This window comes from Anomaloglossus baeobatrachus, chromosome 12 (genome assembly GCF_048569485.1).
Source record: "Anomaloglossus baeobatrachus isolate aAnoBae1 chromosome 12, aAnoBae1.hap1, whole genome shotgun sequence".
In the NCBI taxonomy this organism is placed as follows: domain Eukaryota; kingdom Metazoa; phylum Chordata; class Amphibia; order Anura; family Aromobatidae; genus Anomaloglossus; species Anomaloglossus baeobatrachus.
Genome location: NC_134364.1, coordinates 88,840,844 through 88,866,861, shown reverse-complemented (window position 1 = coordinate 88,866,861; position 26,018 = coordinate 88,840,844). Strand labels below are relative to the sequence as shown.

Below are 26,018 nucleotides of genomic sequence, written 5' to 3'. Positions count from 1 at the left end.
CTCTATTGACACTTCTCACCTCCCCTTACCAACCCCTCAAGTGGGTGGCCCTATTCCCTTCAGGCCCCCCAATGGTGTGTCTGGTGGGTGTGGTGCGAATGACTGGCTCTGATCTCAGCAACACCAAAGAACAGGGATCCGTAACCAAGGAGGACTTGGATACTGTGCTGAAGAGCAGGTTGCACGATACCCTGTGATACCCTGTATTCAGACCCCTTTAAATTTTTCACTCTTTGTTTCATTGCAGCCATTTGGTAAATTAAAAAAAACAAACATTTTTTTCTCATTAATGTACACTCTGCACCCTATATCTTGGCAGAAAAAAAAACAGAAATGTAGAAATTTTTGTTAATTTTTATAAAAAGAAAAACTGAAATATCATATGGTCATAAGTATTCAGCCCCTTTGCTCAGTATTGAGTCGAAGCCTCCTTTTGAGCTAGCACAGCCATGAGTGTTCTTGGGAATAATGCAACAAGTTTTCACACCTGGATTTGGGCATCCTCGGCCATTCTTCCTTGCAGATCCTCTCCAGTTCCGTCAGGTTGGATGGTGAACGTTGGTGGACAGCCATTTTCAGGTCTCTCCAGAGATGCTAAATTGGGTTTAGGTCAGGGCTTCGGCTGGATCAGTCAAAAATGGCCACAAAGTTGTTCTGAAGCCACTCCGTTGTTATTTTATCTGTGTGCTTAGGGTCAGTGTCTTGTTGGAAGGTGAACCTTCGGCCAAGTCTGAGGTCCAGAGCACTTTGGAAGAGGTTTTCTTCCAGGATATCTCTGTACTTGGCCGCATTCAACTTTCCTTCCTTCAATTGCAACCAGTCATCCTGTCACTGCAGCTGAAAAATACCCCCCTGGCATGATGCTGCCACCACCATGTTTCACTGTTGGGATTGTATTGGGCAGGTGATGAGCAGTGACTGGTTTTCTGCACACATACCACTTAGAATTATCACCAAAAAGTTCTATCTTCGTCTCATCAGACCAGAGAATCCTATTTCTCATAGTCCTTCATGTGTTTTTTTGTAACTCTATGCAGGCTTTCATATGTCTTGTACTGAGCAGAGGCTTCTGTCAGGCCACTCTGCCATAAAGGCCCGACTGGTGGAGGGCTCCATTGATAGTTGACTTTGTGGAACTTTCTCCCATCTCCCTACTGCATCTCTCTCTGGAGCTCAGCCACAGTGATCTTAGTGAACGTTTTTGTGTCTGGCAAAAAAACGGATTGCGCCGGATCCGGCGGCGTACGGCATGTTTTATAATGGAAGCCTATGGACGCTGGATCCAGTGTAATGCGGCAAAAAACGGATCCGGTCGCCGGATCCGTTTTTTTTTTTAACTGAGCATGCTCAGTATTATTATTATTATTATTTATTATTATAGCACCATCAATTCCAATCACACCGGATCTGTCAAAAAACTGAAGGAACTGATTGAAAAAACTGATGCAACCGATCCGTTTTTTCGCCGGATCCGTCGCATCCGTTTTTTCGCCGGATTGTGCCTGATGCCAAAAAACTGATGTGTGAAAGCAGCCTTAGGGTTCTTCTTTACCTCTCTCAGGCTACTTTCACACATCCGGTTTTTGCTCTGCGGCACAATACGGCGTTCTGCAGAAAAACCGCAACAGTTTTTTTTTACGCCGGTTGCGGGGTTTTTTGCATAGACTTACATTAGTGCCGTATTGTGCCGCAGGGGCTTGCGTTCGGTCCGGTTTTTGCTGCATGCGGCAGATTTAGCCGATGCCGCGGCCGGATAGAACGTTCCCTGCAACGTTTTTTGCTCCGGCAATAAAAACCGCATCGCGCTGCATCCGGCCGCTGCGGTGCATTTTTCAATGCATGCCTATGGACGCCGGATGCGGCGCGATGCGGAAAAAAACGCATCCGGTCGCCGCATGCGGTTTTTTCCACTGCGCATGCTCAGTAGCGTGCCGCAACCGGAAAAAAACAGACCGGCCGCATGTAAAAACGTATGCAAAGGATGCGGTGTTTTCATCGCATCCGTTGCATAGGTTTCACAGCCGGATTGAGCCGCACGGCTCAAACCGGATGTGTGAAAGTAGCCTCACCAAGTCTCTTCTCCCAATTTCTGAATACTTATGACCATGTGATATTTCAGTTTTTCTTGTTTAAAAAATTTGCACAAACTTCTACATTTCTGTTTTTTTTTCTGTTAATGAGAATAAACTTTTCTGAATTTACCAAATGATTGCAATGAAACAAAGAATGAAAAATTTAAAAGGGTCTGAATACTTTCCATACCCACTGTATATATATATATCTATATATATAATTGCCTTATTCTGTCTGTCTATCTGTCTGTCTGTCTATCTGTCTGTCTATCTGTCTGTCTGTCATGCTCCAAAATTGTGTCCTTACGGTGACACAAAGCTGATTGGCCGCTGGGCTCGCCATGGCCCCACGGCTCGCTGCGCCCCCACACGGATTGGCCAGCCGCTCGCCCAGGCTCCGCCCCCCCCACAGATTGGCCTCTCGCCCCGGCACCCTGCAGGCATTGGCAATTCGGCCACGCCACGCCCCGCCCCCTCATGCAATGCACGCTAGCTCTGGCCCCGCCCCCTCCCTCCCTCCGCGCATTCCCCGAACTGACACGGCTGTCACGGAGGTGAGTACTGTACTCCCCCCCTCCCCCCCCAAACCCCCCTCCCGGCCCGCGCATTCCCCGAACTGACACGGCTGTCACGGAGGTGAGTACTGTACCCCCCCCCCCGGCCCCCGCTCGCACGGGAGTGGTGTGGATACGTTGGTAACCATGCTCGCATGGTTACAAGCGCATCAAGGTCCTGCTGCGACGGAAGATCCACACGCACACACATAACAGCACACACACAAACATACACACACATCAGATCACACTCACTCTCACACACACCTCACACACACCTCACACACACCTCACATCGCATCCACACACTCACAGCATCCGGCGATATCGCTTGCTTCTCGGCCTCGATACTGTGCTGTTGTGACCTTCCAGGACCTGACGGAGGATCACATGGCCAGAGGCATGTGGTATCTCCGGATGTTGTGAGTCTGAGCGCGTATGTGCGATATCGTCAGTGTCTGTGTGTGTGAGTGGATGCGATCGGGTGTGTGTGAGTGGATGCGATCGGGTGTGTGTGAGTGGATGCGATCGGGTGTGTGTGAGTGGATGCGATCGGGTGTGTGTGAGTGGATGCGATCGGGTGTGTGAGTGTCGGCAGAGGAGCACGGCGTGCTGGAGGAGGCTGGGAGCAGAGAGGCTGATCATGGGGAAGGCTGGGAGGGGGAGGCTGATGCTGGGGGAGACTGGGAGGGGAAGGCTGATGCTGAAGGAGGCTGGGAGGGGGAGGCTGGGAGGAAGGAGGCTGGGAAGAGAGAGGCTGATCCTGGGGAAGGCTGGGAAGGGGAGGCTGATGCTGAGGGAGGCTGGAAGGAGAGAGGCTGATGCTGGGGGAGGCTGAAAGGAGAGAGGCTGAGGCTGGGAGGAGAGAGGCTGATGCTGGGGAAGGCTGATGCTGAGGGAGGCTGGGAGGGGAAAGCTGATGCTGGGGAAGGCTGGGAGGACGGAGGCTGGGAGGAGAGAGGCTGATCCTGGGGAAGGCTGGGAGAGGGAGGCTGATGCTGGGGGAGGCTGGAAGGAGAGAGGCTGATGCTGGGGGAGGCTGGAAGAAGAGAGGCTGATGCTGGGGGAGGCTCATGCTGGGGGAGGCTGGGAGGAGAGAGGCTGATGCTGGGGAAGGCTGGGAGGAGAGAGGCTGATGCTGGGGACAGAGAGGAGAGGCTGATGCTGGGAAGAGAGAGGCTGATGCTGGGATGAGAGAGGCTGATGCTGGGAGGAGAGAGGCTGATGCTGGGGGAGGCTGGGAGGGGGAGGCTGATGCTGGGGGGGGCTGGGACGAGGGAGGCTGATGCTGGTGGAGGCTGATGCTTGGGGAGGCTGATGCTGGGGGAGGCTGGAAGGAGAGAGGCTGATGCTGGTGGAGGCTGATGCTTGGGGAGGCTGATGCTGGGGGAGACTGGGAGGGGAAGGCTGATGCTGAGGGAGGCTGGGAGGGGGAGGCTGGGAGGAAGGATGCTGGGAGGAGAGAGGCTGATCCTGGGGAAGGCTGGGAACGGGAGGCTGATGCTGAGGGAGGCTGGAAGGAGAGAGGCTGATGCTGGGGGAGGCTGGAAGGAGAGAGGCTGATGCTGGTGGAGGCTGATGCTTGGGGAGGCTGATGCTGGGGGAGACTGGGAGCGGAAGGCTGATGCTGATGGAGGCTGGGAGGGGGAGGCTGGGAGGAAGGAGGCTGGGAGGAGAGAGGCTGATCCTAGGGAAGGCTGGGAAGGGGAGGCTGATGCTGAGGGAGGCTGGAAGGAGAGAGGCTGATGCTGGCGGAGGCTGGAAGGAGAGAGGCTGAGGCTGGGAGGAGAGAGGCTGATGCTGGGGAAGGCTGATGCTGAGGGAGGCTGGGAGGGGAAAGCTGATGCTGGGGAAGGCTGGGAGGACGGAGGCTGGGAGGAGAGAGGCTGATCCTGGGGAAGGCTGGGAGAGGGAGGCTGATGCTGGAGGAGGCTGGAAGGAGAGAGGCTGATGCTGGCGGAGGCTGATGCTGGGGGAGGCTGGAAGGAGAGAGGCTGATGCTGGTGGAGGCTGATGCTTGGGGAGGCTGGGAGAGGGAGGCTGATGCTGAGGGAGGCTGGGAGGAGGGAGGCTGGGAGAGGTAGGCTGAGAGAAGAGAGGCTGATGCTGGGGGAGGCTGATGCTGGGGGAGGCTGGGAGAGGGAGGCTGATGCTGGGGGAGGGTGGGAGGAGGGAGGCTGGGAGGAGAGAGGCTGATGCTGGGGAAGGCTGGGAGGAGAGAGGCTGATTCTGGGGACAGAGAGGAGAGGCTGATGCTGGGAGGAGAGAGGCTGATGCTAGGATGAGAGAGGCTGATGCTGGGAGGAGAGAGGCTGATGCTGGTAGGAGAGAGGCTGATGCTGGGGGCAGAGAAGCTGATGCTGGGGGCAGAGAGGCTGATGCTGGTGCAGCATGGGGGATGGAGCACGATGGGGGGGTGCGCAGCATCGGGGATGGAGCATGATGGGGGGGTGCGCAGCATCGGGGATGGAGCACGATGGGGAGTGCGGAGTATGGAGGATGGAGCACGTTTGGGAGTGCGCAGCATGGCGGATGGAGCACGTTTGGGAGTGCGCAGCATGACAGATGGAGCATGTTTGGGAGTGCGCAGCATGGGAGATGGAGCACGATGGGGGGTGCGCAGCATAGGGGATGGAGCACGATGGGGAGTGCGCTGCATGGGGGATGGAGCACGATGGGGAGTGCGCTGCATGGGGGATGGAGCACGTTTGGGAGTGCGCACCTCCCCCCAACACACACACACACACACACACGCGCGCGCGCACTGCACAACACACCACACACACACACACTGGGAACCACAAACAACTGCCCTACACAGACACCCACACACACAGACAACGCTGCACACACACAACACCCAACACACAAACACCGCGGCACACACAAATATACGCACATACCGCACAACACACACATTGCACAAAACATACCTCCCCCCAAAACACACCACACATACACAAACCGCGCAACACACACACAACGCTACAGACACACAGCGCTCCACAAACAACGCAACACACGCAACACACATACAACACCGCTCTCACCCCCCGCCACACCCAGACAACACCCAGAACATGTACAGCCCCTACACAAACACTTGGTAACTACACACAACAACATCTATATATATAACAAAAATCATACATGAACTACACAATACGTAAATTCTAGAATACCCGATGCGTAGAATCGGGCCACCTTCTAGTATATATATATATATATATATATATATATATATTGTTTAGAGTTAGGTGTGTATATGTATTTGGATGCATAGGTGTGTGTGCATATAGGTGGGTTTGCGTGTATAGGGGTATATGCAAGTATGTGCGGATATGAGAATATAGCAAAGACTTTTTCGGCCCTATGCAGTTTTTACACACACTATATGTATTCCCACAGTAGCACTAACTATATGCCTTTGCATCACTTCACAATGGACACTGAAAAGCCAAGCAGCACTTTGACAATCATAATAATAACATACATAAAAATAAACAGACGCCATAATAACCACATGCGATATAGGATGTAATAGTCTATCCTATGGAAGGTGTATTGAGCAGGCTTAGGAGCTGAGACTGCCGCACACACGGCTGGTGCCAGCTGTGTTATACAGAGACCAGCTGCTAACAGATAACAGTAGCAATTGGACATAAAACCATTTGCCACTAATTAATCTCTTAATTGCAGCTTTAAATCTCTGACTGCGGCATTTAAAGGGTTATTCCCATCTCCAAGATCCTATCCCAATATATAGTAGGTGTAATAATAATATTAGCAAATACCTCCACGTAGAAATGTAGTATAGTTCTTCTCATTAGTCATGTCTCTGACTCCATGTGCAGGGCATTGCAGCTTAGGTATCAATAGTTACATCCACTCATACAGTGACAGTTAGATAGACAGTTGCTGTGGTCGTACCCATGGACACCTAAGCTGCAGTTGTGGTGCCCCTGAGGCTACCGTCGCCACAGAGATATTGCACCTCAGCCAGAGGTGTGGTATCCCATCACGGGTAAGAATGGGGTCAACTACCGGTGTACAGACAAAACTCGCACACACCAATTGGTAGGCATACACTGGGTCAGGGATAGTGGCAGCAACCCCCATAGATGTATTCATGGGGTCGTAAGTCCCATTTCTGGTCCCAATAGTGGGGGTAGGGCCTAGTCAGTGGGTGTGTGGGAGGAGTCAGAAAGTGAGAGTAGACAAAGGGAACTAAGAAGTTCAAGTTCAGTCAAGTCTAGGCAGGCAGTCTGTCAGAAGGAGTAGAGGAGTGAGGAGGTGGGCTGTCAGGAGAGGACAGCAGAGAGAAAGGACAGAGACAGAAGGAGGTTCCTGGTGAAGATCCTGGGGTCTAGTTAGGCCCAGGTGACACCCAAAGAAAGAAAGGATTCCAGGGCCACGGAAGGGCAATTGTCCCGTGACCTGTTCCACTGACAACATCGGGTGGTCGGATCAGGCTGCATTCAGGGACGGTCCCTAGACAGAGGGAAGAAAGACAATTCCTCAAAAGTAAAACCGAAGGCCTGGGAGATTGTTGCAAGCGCCTAGGGCCACTTCCCGCCACAGATCCCTGGTGAAGAGGGCAAGATACGACTGCGGTCAGCCCCCTTTGTACAGGCCCTGTGGTGGAGGCCAAGACCATCTAAAACAATTAAGGCTAGGAAGCCAGTCAGAAAAGGACACACACAACAAGGGGTACACCGGGACTGACCCTTGACCTATCCGGGATCGGCAGCGGCCCCTGACAGCGGATCCTGGCATTCCGTGGGTAACCGGGTAGCTATCGCATTGAACTGAATAGTGAGTAAACATCTTGACTGCAAGCTGTGTGTCGTCTGGTTTATCCTGTTCGTGACACCAAAGATGACTCGCCCACCCCAGGGCCTTAGGTGACTCGGTGTCGGGCCAGACTAGTCCAGGGTAGTCAGTGGTGGTGGGGCCCGATTCCGTGACCCTGGTGGAGTCAGTTAATGTGGCGATATTGGGGTGATGATAGTGTTAAAGTTTATATAAGATTCGTGACGCCACCTGTGGTAATTTGCAGCTAAGGAGCCGCAGCTGCTGGAAGGGACCTCCGGGGCTGATGTTATGGCAGCTAAGGTTTCTTGCTCTCCACAGGTAGAGTGGGTACCCCGGGGCAACCTTTGGTGCTTGGTAAAGTCTATAGTGTTTGTGGACAAGGTGCAGGGCCGACAGGGCTGTCGAAAGGAACAGACACAGACAGTAATTTCCTTTTACCTTCTCCTTGTCCAACCAGTGAAGTCCAGGGAGCCTGTTACAGGTGGTAATGGCGATCCAGTGACCTGGAAGCAGTCGGGGGTCTCACACTGGCCAGGTGAGTAATGAGGCCTGCTCCCTACGCTCTGTTTGTGTAAACGGGGTTCCACTGTTTCAGTATACTGAGACCCGTTCTGCTGCTCTCTGAGGTAATTTGTTACCTCTCCTGTATGGTGGGCTGCGTGGACTGTCAAATGTGCCATTCTTTCTATCTGGGCTCCCAGCCCTGGCTTTGCAGCTGCACCTCCGGGTGCGGGGTGGACAGAGACCTGCAGTCCTCTTGTCCTCCGGATGCGACCACCGGTACTCAAGTACTCGAGTGGCCCTGAACTCCGATATTCAATTTCTTTAGCTATGACGTCGGAGTGAGCTGGCTGCGCTCCACTCCCAATGTTCTCCTCCTTTTTGCCTCTCTGTAGATGTGTTTTCCAGGGCCGAGCAATCTGGCTCAGCTCCCAGCTCACACACCACACTACACGAGTCCTTGTCTCTCTGAACTCTCCTCACAGACTAACTAACTCCTCCCCCAGGTGAGGGCTAAAGGAAGGCTCCCTGGAACTCCAGGTTTAGAGCTCCCTCTGCTGGCCTGGGAGAGAAACTGTGTTGAATGATGGTACTTACTGGCCAATGGATTTCCACAGCTACCTCCAGGCTCAGCATTAACCCTTTTGAGGAGGGCAACACTGTTGGGGCAACCAGACCGGTGGGGCGCCACACAATATCCTGCACATCAGCTAAGTTACATGTCTATATCAGGAGAACTATATGACGCGCCCACGGGGTCTTGGGTTACTCATTACTGGGCCGCGGTTCTTTTCCTGGGATGCCGCAGTGGCCTTGCCCGGTTCCGTGACCCCGGCGGAGTCAATAAAGATGGCGATGAGGATGATGGGAGTAGTTGTTTGGAACGCCACCTGTGGTTTGCGGCTAGTGTTAGCCGCTGCTGCGGAAAGTCTCTCTCTTCTGGAGTGGATGGTGACACAGCTCGGGTGTTGCAGCTCTCCACAGGTAGAGCTAGGCCCCAGGGAGGATGTTGGGAGTAGTAGTTGCCTATGGCACAGTGGCGCGGTGTTGAGAGCGCTGACAATAATGAGATGACACAGAGGGTACAGTTCAAGTTCTTTTACTCACTGGAAGCACACCGCCGTTGGAGTACCAGGCTGCACTGTGATGGACTTCAGCCGATCCCGGATACTTCGGAGGTTGAGGCCAGTGTTTCCTTCTGTGCGTCACCTTTCAGCAGTTTCCCTCCACCCGAGCTCCTGGGCCGTGGAACGGGTCACGAGTGCCTTCTGCACTCCCCGCGAACCTTGGGATTCCTCTCTTTTCCTAAGAACCCGGGTCGAGCTTCCAGCTCCAGATCACGGGCCCCGAACTGTACGTGTCTTTTCTTTATCTCCTCCTGAGTGCGACCTGGCGCTTGCTGCACCAGGAGCTAAATTCTGACTGAATTGTGTGTGAGATGGCTCCTAACTTCTCCAGCAAGTGCCCCGCCTCCCGGGTTGCTGAACTAGTGGGCAAGAGGTCCCATGCCTCCTGATGGCCACCCCAGCACCTACCCTAGCCCAGTCCCAGTGGAAGAGCTCCTGTGTTACGTGTTGGATGAGTGTGTTGGTGGTGATTACCGGTGATGACCTCCTCCGTATCTGAGATGAATACTGCACCTCAGGTGAAGTGCAGTACCCTGTGGTGCCTGCAGTCACAGGGGCGCCACATATACTTACTTTCTAAATGGAGGTATTTGCTAATATTATTATCATCACACCTTTTTCATATTGTGATAGGATTTTGGAGATGGGACTACCCGTGTAAGTGATGTGATGCTGTCCGGGCACCTTTATGAGCTCCCACCATTCACCCACATGATTTTAAGGTGCTAATGTGGTGCCGTGGCAGCCATGTACAATTATTGCCATCTTGGTACCACTACTATGAACCCTAGGTCAAGGTCATGAGTTTTAGAAAATGAAGACCCAAACTTTATTTTCACCACTTAAAGGGATTCTCCAATCTTAAGCTACTGTATGTGACTGGAGACTTATGAATAAATCACATACACGCACTGTGCCGCTGCCAAGAGCGGGTGGTCATGTGAATATACAAACTGATGGCCACATGCCCACTAGCTGGTCACAGCCTCTTCAATGCAAGTGTATTGAGGAGGCTGGAAACAATCTAGTTGGAATACGGTCAGTCACATGACCAGCCACTTCTGGCTCCGGTATCGAAGAATTTGCACAGCGCACATAGAGTGACTGCAGATTGTAGGCTGAGACCACACAACCCTTTTAAATAAAAATAAGTTTGATACCTAGAGAATCATAATGCCAGGTAATGTTTGCTAAAAATATAAACAAAACTCAAATAAATAATAATAAAAAATTGTGGAATTTTCTCCACTAAAAAAAAAAAATTGGCTGTGACAGAAAAGTAATAGTTTTAGTTAAAACTAAAAGAGAAAAGGACAAGTCAAACATCCTTACGAAAGAAAAGTAGATATGTCATATAAGATGATAATATTTATGTATAGTAGAAAAAGTCAATCTGGAACTTTTTAAAAAAAAAACCAAAACAATTCTTCAGGTCGATGCAACAATGAAAATACCCAATTTATATTGTGTGTGTTTTACTAATTTTTCAAACAAAAAGTAAAATAATTTTTGGGGTGTTTTTTTTTTTTAGATTAAACTATTCTTTATTGGGAAAATGGGGATTTTAGGGTTGTATTTTGTTGTTTTTTAAAAAAACTTAAAAATGTTATTATTTTCTTTTTTCTTATTAGTCCCCCAATCAGTGTCCTGTATCCAAAAAATAAGAAAAACCTTATTATTGTGGGGTTTTTTTTAGAATAGTAATAATAGTTAATAGTATTAGCTGACATCTCTTATACTCACAGTAATTCCTCTATCCCGCAGTCTGGACTGCACAGCGCCTCCACCAGGTAACTGAAGTGAGGACCGGACAGACGGTTACTGGACAGGTCAAGTATCTTCAGGGACCGGTTATTCTTTATTACAGACGCCAACTGGATGCAGGACGTGTCTGGTAGATCATTAAGAGCCAGTCTGAAAGAAGATAAGATGTGGAGATGTGTCTAAAGAGCATAGAAATAAACGAATGTGGAGAGAAAAGTTATATATCGTGTCCACTGATTAAAAATACAAAATCCTCACTTTATGGCATGTCATAAATCAGTGACTGTTGTAGTATAACGAATATACAATAGATATAACGAAGATGGAGGAACGGTCACTGATGTGAGAGAACATACTCAACTTTCTCTCTGTGTATCCATCTTGTCTCATGACTCTTAGGGGTACTTTGCACACTACGACATCGCAACGCCGAGCGCGATAGTCCCCGCCCCCGTCGCAGCTGCGATATCTTGTGATAGCTGCCGTAGCAAACATTATCGCTACGGCAGCTTCACATGCACTTACCTGCCCTGCGACGTCGCTCTGGCCGGCGAACCGTCTCCTTTCTAAGGGGGCAGGTCGTGCGGCGTCACAGCGATGTCACACGGCAGGCGGCCAATAGAAGCAGACACGGCAGGCGGCCAATAGAAGCAGGGGGCGGAGATGAGCGGGACGTAAACATCCCGCCCACCTCCTTCCTTCCTTCCTCATTGCAGCCGGGACGCAGGTATGGCGATGTTCCTTGCTCCTGCGGCTTCACACACAGAGATGTGTGCTGCCGCAGGAACGAGGAACAACATCGTAACATCGGTCCTTCCGAAAATTATGGAAATGACCGACGCTACACCGATCATACGATTTCGATGCTTTTGCGCTCGTTAATCGTAGTAAAAACGATTCACATACTCCGATGTCGACAGCGACGCTGGATGTGCGTCACTTTCGATTTGACCCCAACGATATCGCACCTGCGATGTCGTAGAGTGCCAAGTACTCCTTATTCCATGATGTTTAACCCTTGTTTAGTACCATCAAAAACCACTAGTGGTACCAATCTGCAAGGAGTCACATTAACCCCATGGTACTAGACAAGGGTTTAAGAGTTAACACTGCTAGACAGTTAGTTTTCGCATTTCTGGCCCAACCCTATTTTTTATTGCATGGTTATGATAATTGAAGTTAAGGGAAGGGCTACGTCTTTCAGCAGGATGTTTTCTTTGTTTATGACAGGATAAAAACTTGGCCTGCACATTAGTAAACAAAAAATAAGGTTTTATACGCCATCCTAAAGTTGTGCTGTCTAATTTCCCAGATTTTAATACTTGGAGTTCAAAAGGCAATAGAAGAGAGCTGATTTCACTCACAAAAATGTGGTTTCCGATCATGGACTAGACGCACATTGTACCATCTGGAACTTAAGCGATGAAGGACTGTTTAGCAAATGTAAACCTAAAAGCTGCAGTGTAAGATAAAAACCTTAGGCTAAGTTCACACTTCCGTTGTTTTACTTCCGTGAGGTCCGTCATTGCGACACGACGACGGATCCGTCGTTTTTTAGATGTCAACTGACGCAACAGATGTGTTATTTCACAGGATTCCATTCGCAGGAATCCTGTGAAAAAACTGATCCGTTGCATCCGTTACATCCGCTGTGCACCCAATGGGTGTGCCAAACATGCTTGGAATGCTCAGTAGAGAAAGACAGAATCCAGCACCATAAACATTCATTATAGCTTTTGACGAATGGCGACAGACACCTGCGGAGTGTGTTTTTTTTTGCCGCTCCAAAAAACGTTACATTCAGCATTGCTCCCGCCTGACTGTCAGTCAGTAATCGACTGATCTGTCACGCGGCTGCAATGCAAGGCCATCAGTTACAATCCGTCGTTAATACAAGTCTATGGGGAAAAAACAGATTCCTGCAAAATATTTTGCAGGATACTGTAATTCCTCAAGGCGACAGATTGCGACGGAAGCAAAACAACGGAAGTGTGAACATAGCCTTATTATTACATTTTTGCTTCACTGTCACTCAGTGTTTATTCCTCCTCCATATCAAGTGAATTACTTTGTATTACATATGTGCCGCCCCCGTGCCAGCAGCCGAGCTGCTGCTCGGATCCGGATCCGCGGTGGCTCGAGGGGTCTCCGGACCCGGGGGTCGCGCGGCCACTCGATGAAGAGGGGGGGCTATGTACAGTGGGGTTAAAAGTTCATGACGCCACCCACGGTGCGTGGTAAGATAAGGTACCCCCGCTGCTGTTAGGGACACCCGGTGGCGGTGGTAAAGCAGCAGGATGTTTAACCCCTCCCTGGGTAGGGTTTTTTTTCCCGGGAGCCCGGTGATGGTGGTGAAGGGGTGCCGTTGGGGAGGAAACGGTTTCTGCGTACTCAGTCCATACTGACACCGACAGCTTGTAAACCAGAATTCTGAGCACCGCTACAGCAAAGAGGGAGCACGCTTGGATCCATGCCCTTGGTGTTGCTTGTTAGCCTGTGACCTTTTCCGTGGCACCTTCTTCACTATTTGGACCCTGTAGTCTGGAACTAGTCGGGTCCCTCTCACCCGTATGGCTAACGGAGTGAGCTTGCTCTCAGGGTTCACGCTTGGGATTTTCTGGACTGTGTTTGGAAAAGTCCTATCCCATCGGTGCGCTAGTAACCCGATTTTGGAGTGGGTGAGGGATGAATCCTGAAGACTTCACCCCCGTCGGGTAAATTACCGGGCTGCGTGAAGCTACTTCCCGGCCTAGGGTCCACGTACTCTGTCGTGCCCTGGCCCCTGCCCGGAGATGGCTCAAGGCCGCCGGCTTCCCTCCTCGGCAGATCCGTGCCCCTTGACATGATCCCTTGCGACCGGGGTTCCAGCTCCTACCAGGCCCAGACCAACGTCTGCCACCTAGTATTCTACAAGGAGCCCTGCTCCTCACTCTTCACTCTCCACTTCACAACTGCTCTCTTGTTGACACTTCTCACCTCCCCTTACCAACCACCCAAGTGGGTAGCCTTATTCCCTTCAGGCCCCCCAATGGTGTGTCTGGTGGGTGTGGTGCAAAGTGTTCCTAGGATTTTGACTGGCTTGGCTCTTAGCAACACCAACAGACAGGGATCCGTAACCAAGGAGGATGCGGATACTGTGCAGAAGGGCAGATTGCACAATACCCTGTGACGACCTGATAGGCCAGGGTGTCACACATAGTCTGGTCCAAGAACCGAATAAATACCTATATCTGTTTGAACTGTGTGTATGTGATGTAATTAGTGTATAAGTGTAAATAGTGCATTCTGAAGATTATTTGTTGCAGTTGGTATTTTGTAGGGTGTTAAAATGTGTTGTGACCTTGACCACCACAGAAGATACTGTGCAAGCACTGTGAAACGAGCTCTCCGGGAGTATAAGTGCCCTTAGGCAGACCTGAGGACCTTGGCAGCAAGGACTGTAAACTTTCTGAGTAAATGCAGAGAGGGTACAATGTACCCCAGAAAAACAGCAAAAAGAGTGGTCAGAAAACATGCAGGTAAAAATTCCATAACAGATTGTAAAAAGATGTTGAAAAAGGAATTATACCCGCACATCTCTATACTGTACACGTCTCTTATACTCGCACGTCTCCATCCTGTACACTTCTCTTGTATCCTCATCTCTGTCCTGTACAAGTATCTTGTGCCTGCATGTCTCCATCCTGTACACGTCTCTTATATTCACACATTACCGTTTTGTACACGGGGGGCTATTATACTCACACATCTCTATCCTGTACACATTTTTTTTATTCTTACACATTACCGACCTGTACATCCTCATGTCTCAGTCCTGTACACGTCTCTTATTCTCGCACGTCTCCACCCTGTACACGTCTCTTATTCTCGCACGTCTACTTCCTGTACACGTCTCTTATACCTGCATGTCTCCACCCTGTACACTTTGTTGTACTCGCAGGTCTCTGTCCTGTCAACGTCTCCAATGATCGCACATCTCCGTCCAGAGAAGGGCTGGAGCGGAGGCGAAACCATAGCGGAAGAATGGACATGACAGGGGTTTGTAAGGCCAGGCACATATGGGGTTAATTTGAAGTTTGGATAAGAAAGGGTTAGCAAGGAATTGTTGGGCTGATCGGCAGGATAGGTGGAGCGTTAGGGATTTGAATAGTCACGTGGTAAGGGGTCAGATATGGGATTGGAGGGAAATTTGTAGGAAGAGGTGGGGAAGAAGGAAGAGTTAGTACCTTATAAGAAGAGGAAGAGCTGTTGAGACATCCTGTCGTGTGGATCCAGGACTGGTGAAAGACCCGCCCACCCGCCCTTTATTTAAGTGATTAAAGAATTTATTGTTGATTTACAAAAAAAAACAAAAAAAAAACATTAAAGTAATTACAGTATACTCATAGGTGAAGGTCTTGCTTGTAGGTTGTATTTATGTCATGGCAGCGGAGGTGAGCAGGTCAGGGATGGCCTTGGTTAATGAAGTAAGGGCTCACATCGGAGGTATGCTGACCCTTGATACTTGGTTATGGTTAAGTTTCGGCCGGGACGGTTCCTGGGGAACAGGTTCAAATTTGGAAGGGACAGCACTGTGACAATGGTCAGCCCCGAGTCGGTGCGATTGGGGATGGTTTTCTGGTGCTGTTTTTTCAGTGGTTTAGGCCATCCAGGATCTCCTCAAGGAAAAAGTTATAGTTATGATGGTTTAACAGTTTGAGTATGTTATTAATTGTTATTAATAAAGGCTGCTGTGGCCGTATATTTCCATTGTCACTCAGCGTTGGTGTTATGTGGGCACTTTACAATACCCTAGTCATGTACACATCTTTAATACTCACCGTAATTCCACTATCCTGCAGTCTGGACTGGACAGGGCCTCCATCAAATCACTGAACTGAGGACTGGACAGATGGTTATTAGACAGGACAAGTATTTTCAGGAACTCATTATTCCTTATTCCAGATGCCAATTGGGTACAAGCAGTTTGTGAGAGATCATTACCATCCAAACTGTAACGATAAGAAGATGCGATATGGTTGTTATGTCCACAGAGCGTCAGTGTAAAATCTTTACATTGTGAATGTGGAAAGAAGATATTCCAAACCAACAAAAAAATGTTAAATACATAAAGGCATTCCAAAATGATTGCTACATAAAATGACACATACCATATTTGAGTTTGGCAGCCTAAAATACGATTTTTTGTCTTTCCAGCTTTATTTTTTTTTTTATATAAAGATGTATAAAATATAGAGACAGGCCCAATTGCTATGTTTGCACATTTTAAAGGGGTTGTCATTTACATTTTTAAATGTTGTAGTTCCCCATGTAAAATAAAAAGAAAAAAAAAGAAACTCAGACATCTAGGAGAAGTGTCGGAACTGCAGCCGCTGACATGCCATGTGAGCACTGCGGCCTAACAATGTCATGCGAGTGTCAGGAGTACCAGCTCCGACATTGCTGAGGCGGGAGGGGAGTATAAATTTTATAGTTTTACAAAGGAGACCACATTATTTAAGAAATGGTTGTTCAAGTGTTGGACAATCGGTTGGTTTAAGAAGATGTAGTGTGGGAAGGGACAAGTCTGAACCAAGCTTTCCCTAACTTTTCTATGCTGTTGGAAAAGAATGGCAGGGAGGGCACAGCTTAGACTTATCCCTTGCTTGAGACAAATAATTTGCGTGACCCGGTTCTTCGGCCACATCAGTAACCTACGGCCTTTGGACTGGTGCAGTTGGAAGGGCCTCTCACCCAACAGGATCTGTAGCTCTTCTTTTGATTAGCTGGCCTGTCATTGTTGTAGCATCATGCACATGTGATGTCAAATAAATAGGCTGAAGAAGAGCGGCATATAGCGTTCGGTAATAGGCAGGTCTCATCACGCCCGATCAGAAGTGAATCAGTTTGCACCATTTCTACTGATGTATTAGTCACCTACCAGGTCCCATCTGCCCTCCAGCCCACCTGTATGCCAAAATTCCCAGCCTAACCAACCCTATATAATGCTGTTTACTAATATGAATGTTTAAAAAAATGACTTATGGCCCTCGCTGTCCCTATGCTATTAGGCCCGTGACTAGTAGCAGGAGTCTCCCTGCAGGGCAGGAAGGATCTGTTTTCCTCGCAGAGACCTTGGTGCTCCCGACTCCTCCGGGTGACATCTCTTCTTCTCTTCAGATTCACCAACTTAGGAGAACCTCAGTCCAATACTCACTTGACGCTGAGCAGGGCTCTCTCACGGTTTGGCTCGCTATATCTCTCGCAGCTGGCACCGTACTTCTTTTCAAACCACCATTCTCAGGTAGAACAAAGGCACCATCTCTTCTCTCTTACACTCTCAGAGGACCCAAATTCTCCTGTTTCTGCCCAAACACTTTTCCATATCAAACCAAAGAAAAAACCTCTAAAACATCACGTTTATTAAATCCATTAAAAATAGTCTTTCCCAAATATGAACACTAGAGCCATACCCAATAGTGAAGTCACTGACCAATGTCATGAAGTGCATAAAAACAGGTGAGGTTCTGGATAGGGCAGTGGGCAATATAAGCGTGCGATAGTGCCGCTCCTATTTAGGTGCTGTCAAATAGATGAATAAGATATCACGATATTCAGGATAAAGGGCCTATTGTTCCCTAAAGCTGATCCCTTCCTAACAACGGAGGTTAGATTCACCTTAATATTTTGGGTGACCCCATTCCTCGGCGGCTAGCCCTATTTGCCCCTGTTACATAACCTGAACCACCACCAAGTGCAATGTGCTGAAGTGATTACACAGTCATATGTCATAGATCATAATCCAAGGTTAGACCCTGATCCCATGTAGAGTATATCAATCCCCAACTGCAGAGAATACTATCTGGCTACGATAGATGGGGGATACGTCAGGTTAGGGTCCTAACCTAAATATATAGATGATAGGCCTGAGAGTCCCAGTACTTATCTTCCAGGATTGATGTTGATCCCGACGCGTTTCCCCCCGATGTGTCGGGGTTCATCAGTGGATGTATAAATTGCAGGATGTGTCTGATTGATTAGGCCATCAATCTCATCATCCTCTCATTTGCCCTCCAAACAAGTGGATAAATCTGTAGTTCCGTGTAGGGTCCAGCTGATATCCCGAATCACCCTGCCATTTGTAAGCTGTGTGATAGATCTTCCTCCCAAGGTAAACAATGTGCAATAAGGAGGTCCCATCGGCAGTGAGTGCCTGCGGTGGCAGCGTGTCACTGTTGCACTGACTGCATAATAGTAGACTAGTAGAATAGTAGAATGCATTGTTTATCTTGGGAGGAGGATCTATCACACAGCCTACAAGTGGCAGGGTGATCCGGGATATATGATGGACCCCACACGGAACTACAGATTTATCCACTTGTTTGGAGGGCAAATGAGAGGATGATGAGATTGATGGCCTAATCAATCAGACACATCCTGCAATTTATACATCCCCTGATGAACCCCGACACATCGGGGGGAAACGCGTCGGGATCAACATCAGTCCTGCCAGATAAGTACTGGGACTCTCAGGCCTATCATCTATATATATAGGTTAGGACCCTAACCTGATGTATCCCCCATCTATCGTAGCCAGATATTATTCTGTGCAATTGGGGATTGATATACTCTACATGGGATCAGGGTCTAACATTGGATTATGATCTATGACATATGACTGTGTAACATTGCACTTGGTGGTGGTTCAGGTTATGTGATAGTGACAGAGGCAAATAGGGCTAGCCGCCGAGGAACGGGGGCACCCAAAACATTAAGGTGAATCTAACCTCCGTTGTTAGGAAGGGATCAGCTTTAGGGAACAATAGGCCCTATATCCTGAATATCGTGATATCTTATTCATCTATTTGACAGCGCCTAAATAGGAGTGGCACTATCGCAAGCTTATATTGCCCACTGCCCTATCCAGAACCTCACCTGTTTTTATGCACTTCATGACATTGGTCAGTGACTTCACTATTGGGTATGGCTCTAGTGTTCATATTTGGGAAAGACTATTTTTAATGGATTTAATAAGCGTGATGTTTTAGAGGTTTATTCTTTGGTTTGATATATTTGACCCTCTTTACTATACACTATATGATTTATGGTTTTGACAAACACTTTTCCAGCTGTTTTTCCAATTCCTGCACTTTTTTGGGCCGGGTTAACCCAAGTGTGTAGTTCAGACGGGGAGCGCCAGCTAAACCGGCTACTCCATACCACACAGAAAACAGGGGAGCATGGCCTCTTAAAGTCATATCACTCTTAGGGATTTCATAGGGGCGATACCCCTACAAACATTCCAAAGACGTGTATGTGAGCTGTTTTCTGGTCATGCGCAGTAGTGCTTCTAATGAAGCCAGGTAGCGTCCACCCTTCTTCAAAGGCACACTAACATGACCAAAATGAGCCACATGCATGTGCAAAAGTTCCAAGAACTGGTGGTGACTGTCGCTCATGGAAGTCATGTTATCACGCCCAGAGGGGGTTGATAACATTGAAAAGAGCTGACAAGTCAGGGGAAATAATGCCCCTGAGACTAGTCACAGCCCTATTTAGCATAGGATAAGCGAGATTTATAATTCTTTTTTTAAATATTCATATTAGTGAATAGTATTATACAGGGCTGGTTAGGGAGAGCATTTGAGCATGCAGCCCTCAATGCTGCTAGGTAGGAGGGCATAGGGGATCTGATAGGTTCACTTTAAGGATCTGAAGTGAACAGCAGTTCATGGGAGTGTAGGGGGTTAGGGGTTAGGCCTACTCCCGTACTCGTGTCCGGCACACTGAAGGTCTGCAAACCCATTGTAAAATGTTAATGCTTTGTGTAGATTCACCACCAGGTGGCAGTGTAGCAGCACGGTTGTCCTGACACCTGGGTGGGCAGGAGGTTAGGGGTATATAAGGGAGCGACAATGGGGATGTCCCTGGGAAGATGTACGAGTAATAACCCCACCATGAAGATTCTAATCCTATGGGTCACCCCTGCGGCCGTGACACACGGGATCCGGTCCAGATTGGTCAACCATATCCCCCAAGAAGAGGGGTTGAGTCCTACGGTCAGGGGTCTGATGTCCATTTCATCTGGCTGCTAATAGTGCGGATGCTCTATCCAGAATGCCCTATTTGTCTGATGATGGGAAGGACGAAGATGACTTGGAGGAGATCGAATTGCCTGCTTTTCACCGGCCCGCTAGCATAGAACGGCCCCGGTCCCATAGCAATCAGCAGGAGGCAACCTTCAATCCATTACCCCATCACAGTTGGCAAGAAGCCCAGGATGGTGACACTGCAATCAGGGTGATCAAAGCAATGTTAGCCCAAGCTGGCTCCCATCTTGGACCAGATGCTCCCGAAGAAGCTAAGAAACTGTGGCAGGACAGGAGTCAGCTATATCTCCACCAAGGCAAGCTATGCAGGAGTCTGACCAATCCCAAGACGCATGAAAGAATCTGCCAGCTAGTGATACCAAAAGCGTATGTCCTGGAGGCGAACCACAATAGGGCAGGGCACTTTGGGTGGAAGAAGTTGGAGCTGTTGCTGAGAAGTCGCTTCTACTGGATTGGGATGAGAGACACCATAGAAGCCTGGTGCAGGAACTGCGGTCCTTGCGCCTTGAGCAGGCAAGATGGTACCAGTCAGCGAGCCCCACTCCAATCAATAGTCACCAAACAGCCCCTGGAGATTGTAGATTTGGATCACGTCAAGGTAACCCCAAGCAGGAGTAGTTACGCTTATGCACTCAAGATGGTGGACCACTACTCCCGATTCCTGGTGGTGGTACCTGTGAAAGATCTAACTGCCAGCACAGCGGCGAAGGCATTTCAAGTGTACTTCTGCAGACCGCATGGGTATCCCGATCAAGTTCTCACCGATCAAGGTCTAGCGTTTGAAGCTGAAATCTTCCAGGAATTCTGTAGTCTGTACGGATGCAAGAAGATAAGCACTACACCCTACCATGCTCAGACAAATGGGATGTGCAAAAAGATGAACCACTTGGTGATCAACCTGCTGAAAACTCTTCCACTTGAGGAGCGGAACCAGTGGCCTGAAAGATTGTCAGATCTTGTTGACATCTACAATAACATTCCTGTTACCTGATGAGAGCCAGACCTGGGAGACTCCCAGTGGACTTAGAGATGGAGGTTGAACTGCCTGAAGCTTACTCGTCCGAAGCGGATTGAGACTTACGTCGCCAGATCTAGTATAAGTGTGGCACCCCAGGGTTCATGTGCCACAGTAACAACACAAAGGGTTAACTCCCCACATAACACCAGCACCTCCAGGCCAGAATGCGGAGACCAAGCTGCTTCCCTATGTATTCTGGTGGGGAGAGGAAGTGGTCAGTTCAGTTCCTAGGAGGACTGAGGAAGAAGGACCTGTAGGTTGGAGCTGGCTCAAGCTCACCACAGAGTCCGCTGACCAATTCCAGGCCTAAGCCAAGGGTCTGAGGAGAGGAGACAGATAAAACAGAGGAACATACCTGGGATAAAGAGTATTGCTGAACTCACCACAGTGGAGTGCACAGAACAGATACTGGATCCGAGACTCTGCAGGTTACATACCGTACAGTTAACACCAGAGAAGTAAAGATTCCACATTCTTCATCTGTACCACAGACACAGCAACACAGCAGAGTTCAGGAACACTACAAGTAACGACTCAAGTTGCCTATCAGGTCGGTACCCGGGAGGAGAACGGCCGGCTGCCTAGTTTATACAGCAGCAGGGCCACACACAGTGCAGATAAGGGAGCCAAAAACGGCCCGGCTGGGTGCGAGAAACCCTGAACCCTGCACAGACTCCGTGGACAGTACTCTGCTGAATGCTATCATCAGTAAAGGCCAAAGAAACTGCAATACCATGAGTTTGCTTGCTTATTGCGCTCGTGTCTTGCACTCCCCCATAGACTATCACACTACCCCAGGGAGAAGGCCCTACCCGTGGGGAGCCATCCCATCTCAAGCTGTCATCCATCACCCCCGGAGGTTCTACAGCAGTGGTGGTCATCTCTGATTACATCCCACGGACGGCGTCCCGTACATAACCCTCCTTCTATTATGGAACCAAAGATCACAGACCGGGTCACGACACCGTGATCCCCTCCCCAGAAGCGACCCCTTGGCCCGGTTCTGAGTACCCCCTTATCACTGGCGATACATAAGCAGATTCAAAAGTATGTTGAAGAGAACTTGAACCAGAGTTGAGAGAAGCAAGAAAGGAACTTCAACAAGCAGGAAAGAGCTACTCCTTTCTCACCAGGTGAGGTGGTACTGAAGAGGAAACGAAAGCTGCACAAACTGGATGACCAATGGCAGAGGGAACCTTACATGGTGCAACCATCTAACTTTGACAACCAGAAGACTTGCCTCATCAGTAAGGATCAGGGAAGGACCACGTCTACGGTCTCCCGGGACCACTTGAAGAGGTGTCCAGAGTCCTTAAGAGTTGCAGATGAACCCCAGCCCCAACCTCCGGTGGTGGAAAGAAAGAAGAGGATGATCCGTACCATTCTAGGTGACTTCCCAGAAGATTGGCCCATGCAAAATGGAGCAGTGATAGTCCCTGTGTTAACATTCTCACAACCCGTGGAAGAACCAGAACAGGAAAGGCTTACTGATACTGCACCCACTCCCGCACCTAGAGTAGTACCTGTACCCTTACCACGCACATGTAGAGTCCTACCAATCACAGCTGCCACTCAGGGCGAGGAACCCGTAGAAGGCAGTGCCACATCACAGGGGGAAGAAGAGGGTCTAGAATTGAGAAGGTCGACCAGGGTTAACTTTGCTCAGCCCCCACTGATATATAGAGATTGATGGTAGCAGTACTAGGCTACCTAAAGTTAACATGTTAGAAATCTGTGTTATCTTTTCTTATTTTTCATAGTTTGTTATTTTTCTTGAACAATGATAAGTGGTGATTACATGCAAAATGATGATTACCGGGTTTAATCAAAAGAGTACCTCATCTGATTGAAAGAGTTTATATAGTGTTTGCACCAGGTGCATGGACTTTGTTCTTTCCATAGGTGTATTAATAGTAAAAATGGACCATGGCTGCGGGACTGGTTGCGACCAGCATGGACTTGTGCTCATTGTAAATAAGCTGCACCTCCTGTACCTACCAGAGTCGTCCTTTTTAAATTTGGGACTTTAACCCGGTCACGGACCCCAAGTAGGAACTCAGCGGGTCAGGTTTGTTTGGGTGGCAGGTTAATGGGATCTGGGATGTTGGAACTGGACTGTCGCAGTAAGGGGCTGCAACAGAGGAGGTTGAGCCCCTGCTACCAGCACAACCGGTAGCATTCCATAGTTTCTAAAAGATGAACTGTAAGAGTTTAGTGAAACTTTAAAGTAAATGTGCCTCCGTTATGTGGGATGAAAACCGTAATGTTAATAAAAATGTTATTCCTTTTTATCTTTGCAGTTATGAAAAAAAAACCAACAAACCTCTGGATGTCCTGTAGCTCGAGGACGAGCTACGTTTAACCAAGGGGGAATGTGACGCCCCTGGACTATTCAGGTTGTCACAGGGTACTGCACAAACTGCCCTCCCAGTGCAGTATTCAACCCCCTCATGGTTCTGGGTCTGCAGTGTTGCCTCCATCAGCATTCACAAATCCTAGATACACTTTGCACCACACCTGTCAGGCACACCAGTGGGCTGCTTAAACAGGAATAGGGCCGCCCCCCTAGGCGTCAGGCAGGGAGGTGAGAGGAGTCAAGTCAGTTGAGTGGTGACCCTCGAGCTGTGAGGAGCTCTGAGGAAGCTGGGAGTTGGAGCTCCCAGGGGAGAAGTAAACTAGGTCGCAGACGGTGGTCGGACCGGAGTCGGAACCCCAGTCGCAGGGGATTGAGGCTAGGTGCCTGGAACCCGTCAAAGAGGACGACCGGCAGCCTGGTCCTGTCACCGGTCCGGGACCAAAGGCACGACGGGGTACACAGACTCTAGGTTGGGAGAAGCTTCAGGCAACCCAGCAATTAACCTGAGGAGAACGGGGCCTTTATGGACTGTTCGCACCAGCTCAGTGATCGGGGCACTAGCGCAACGAGGGGGATAGGGCTTTCCTTGCAAGCAGCCCACTGAAATCCCAAGCGTGAGCTACTGAGAGCAGGCTCCTTCACTTAGCCACAGTGGGGAGTGGGACCCGGATAGCTCCAAGCTACCGGACCACAACGGACAATCTAAAACTTAGTGCCAGGAGGCAGGTTACAGACCACCAGCAGCACTGCAGGGGATGGGACCTGGACGAGCTCCCCTCGAGAGGCAATGGCGTTCAGAGACTTGGTTTACCCTGTTGTCAGCGTCTGCTTCATTGCTGAGTGAGTACCCGACTGACCCCTGCACTGAGTCCCAGCACCTTCAAAGAGGGTCCCGGGGCCTGTTCCTACCCGTGGAGGGCAATGTCCCCTAGCTGCCCCACTCCGTCACCCCGGGTACTCCCAACGGCAGTGGCGGTACTCCCATTTACCGTACACCACGGGTGGCGTCACGAACTATACCAAATCCCCTGTACATACTCCCTTTCTATTTGAGTGTGGCACCTAAGCCCCCGGGTCCGGAAACCCTCGAGCCACGAAGGAGCACCCACCCTGGATCCGAGCGGTTCGATCCGCTGCTGGGGCGGCACAGTTACACACCCTTTCTGGTTAAGCAGTATTTGCATATATTATAATTTGTTTGGTCATTCCAGGAGACTCTGAGGAAGGACCCACCATCAAAGTTCACTGTAGTTATATTGGGAGTGGATAATATTTAGTTGAGATTTAGAGTGAATTTATGGTATGTTTGTAAGCTGTTTTGCTGTACCGGAGGTGGCTCATATAACACACCCAATCAATTCTTTCAGGTTAAAGGTTATTAATAGGTAGCTTGTGATTGGATTAACCAGTCTCGCCTGTAGGTAACGCATAGAGTACATATTGTAGTTGACACATATTGTAAGACGCCATGCTGTATAGCACAAGGGTCTCAGCCTCTTTGCTGAGTGTCTGTGGATTTTCCCTGAGTGTGTTCCCCTGTTTTGTTTACGTTCATACCCAAATTGTAGTAAAGTACTTTCGTTGGTTGATTTAGTGTTGGGAGCTGTTTATTTCCCTGTATCCTAAAGAGCGCACCCTAGTATACACGGTTTACACTATCCCACATAGTAATACTCATTGTTGTGCCCATAGTACCATATAGACAATAATAATTACTCATATGTGCCCCCGAGAAGGTAATGTTCCTCGTGTGTCCCAAGGAACGTAATAATGCCATTGTGTGCACCCATCATATAGTAACCCTTATTCCACCCAGGACAGTACCAGTTTTTCCAATGAATAATGATCTGTAAACCCTTTTAAAGATCATGCCTCCTGAGGACCCCCTCATCAATGATAAAGTCCTCAGATATCCTCTTTAAAAATCTATAAAAGGTGGTAAGGTAATAGAAAAGGTCAGATGCCGCGCTGAGACTTTTTATTACCGTTTTTCCTCTCCTTGCATGTGGGGCAAATGCAGAATTGTTTATGTGAATACAGTGAAACAATATGGGTAAAAAGAAGTATGATCAATTCCTTTTCCTTTATTTCTGCAGGTCAGTGCGTTTCAAAGACATATCCGTCTTCTTCATCAGGACAAAAATTCAAAAGGAACAATATTGATATTGTTCCTTTTGAATTTTTGTCCTGATGAAGACGGGGGATGTCTTTGAAACGCGTTGACCTGCAAAAATAAAGGAAAAGGAATTCATCATACACCCCTGGATTCTTGAGGTTTTTAGCGCAGCATTTAACCCGTATTCTTTTTACTCATATGGTTTCATTGCCTTTCGGGGCTGCTGCTGAACCACCATTTAAATATTTGTGCATCAAAGAAGTTGTGCCTGACACAACTTCAATAGATGAGTGTGCCTTTGGCAATTTATTTCCTAACAACCCATACCAGGTAAGACCCTATGTGCGCTTTTCTCTCCCACAGATAAATAATTCTTATGTGAATACAGTAGTTGTGATTCTTACAACCATTCAAGGTGAGCCTCTTACAGTGCTTTTACCTCTATATAACCTTCCGGATATGACCCTATTTGTGTTCCCTTGTCTTCTAGTTTCCTTCTAGCTTAAAAAATATATGGCGCCTGAGTGACTCATTAAAAATAATTAATACTGAACACACAATAAAATTGTCAATTTTATGCCCCAGAGAAAAAAAAATGCTCATTTG

The 26,018-nt window shown here is 48.8% G+C and overlaps 1 protein-coding gene across 1 annotated transcript in view; it reads right to left on the bottom strand.

Moving 5' to 3' along the window:
• The window catches only part of LOC142257920 (NACHT, LRR and PYD domains-containing protein 12-like), a 90,315-nt gene that overhangs the window by 14,044 nt on the left and 50,253 nt on the right, over window positions 1-26,018 (bottom strand). Inside the window, exons 7-8 of the mRNA XM_075330210.1 lie at window positions 15,654-15,824; window positions 10,813-10,983 (exon numbers count right to left, since the gene is read on the bottom strand). Of these exons, the coding sequence (XP_075186325.1) occupies window positions 10,813-10,983; window positions 15,654-15,824 (342 nt within the window). The remainder of the gene's footprint in view (window positions 1-10,812; window positions 10,984-15,653; window positions 15,825-26,018) is intronic.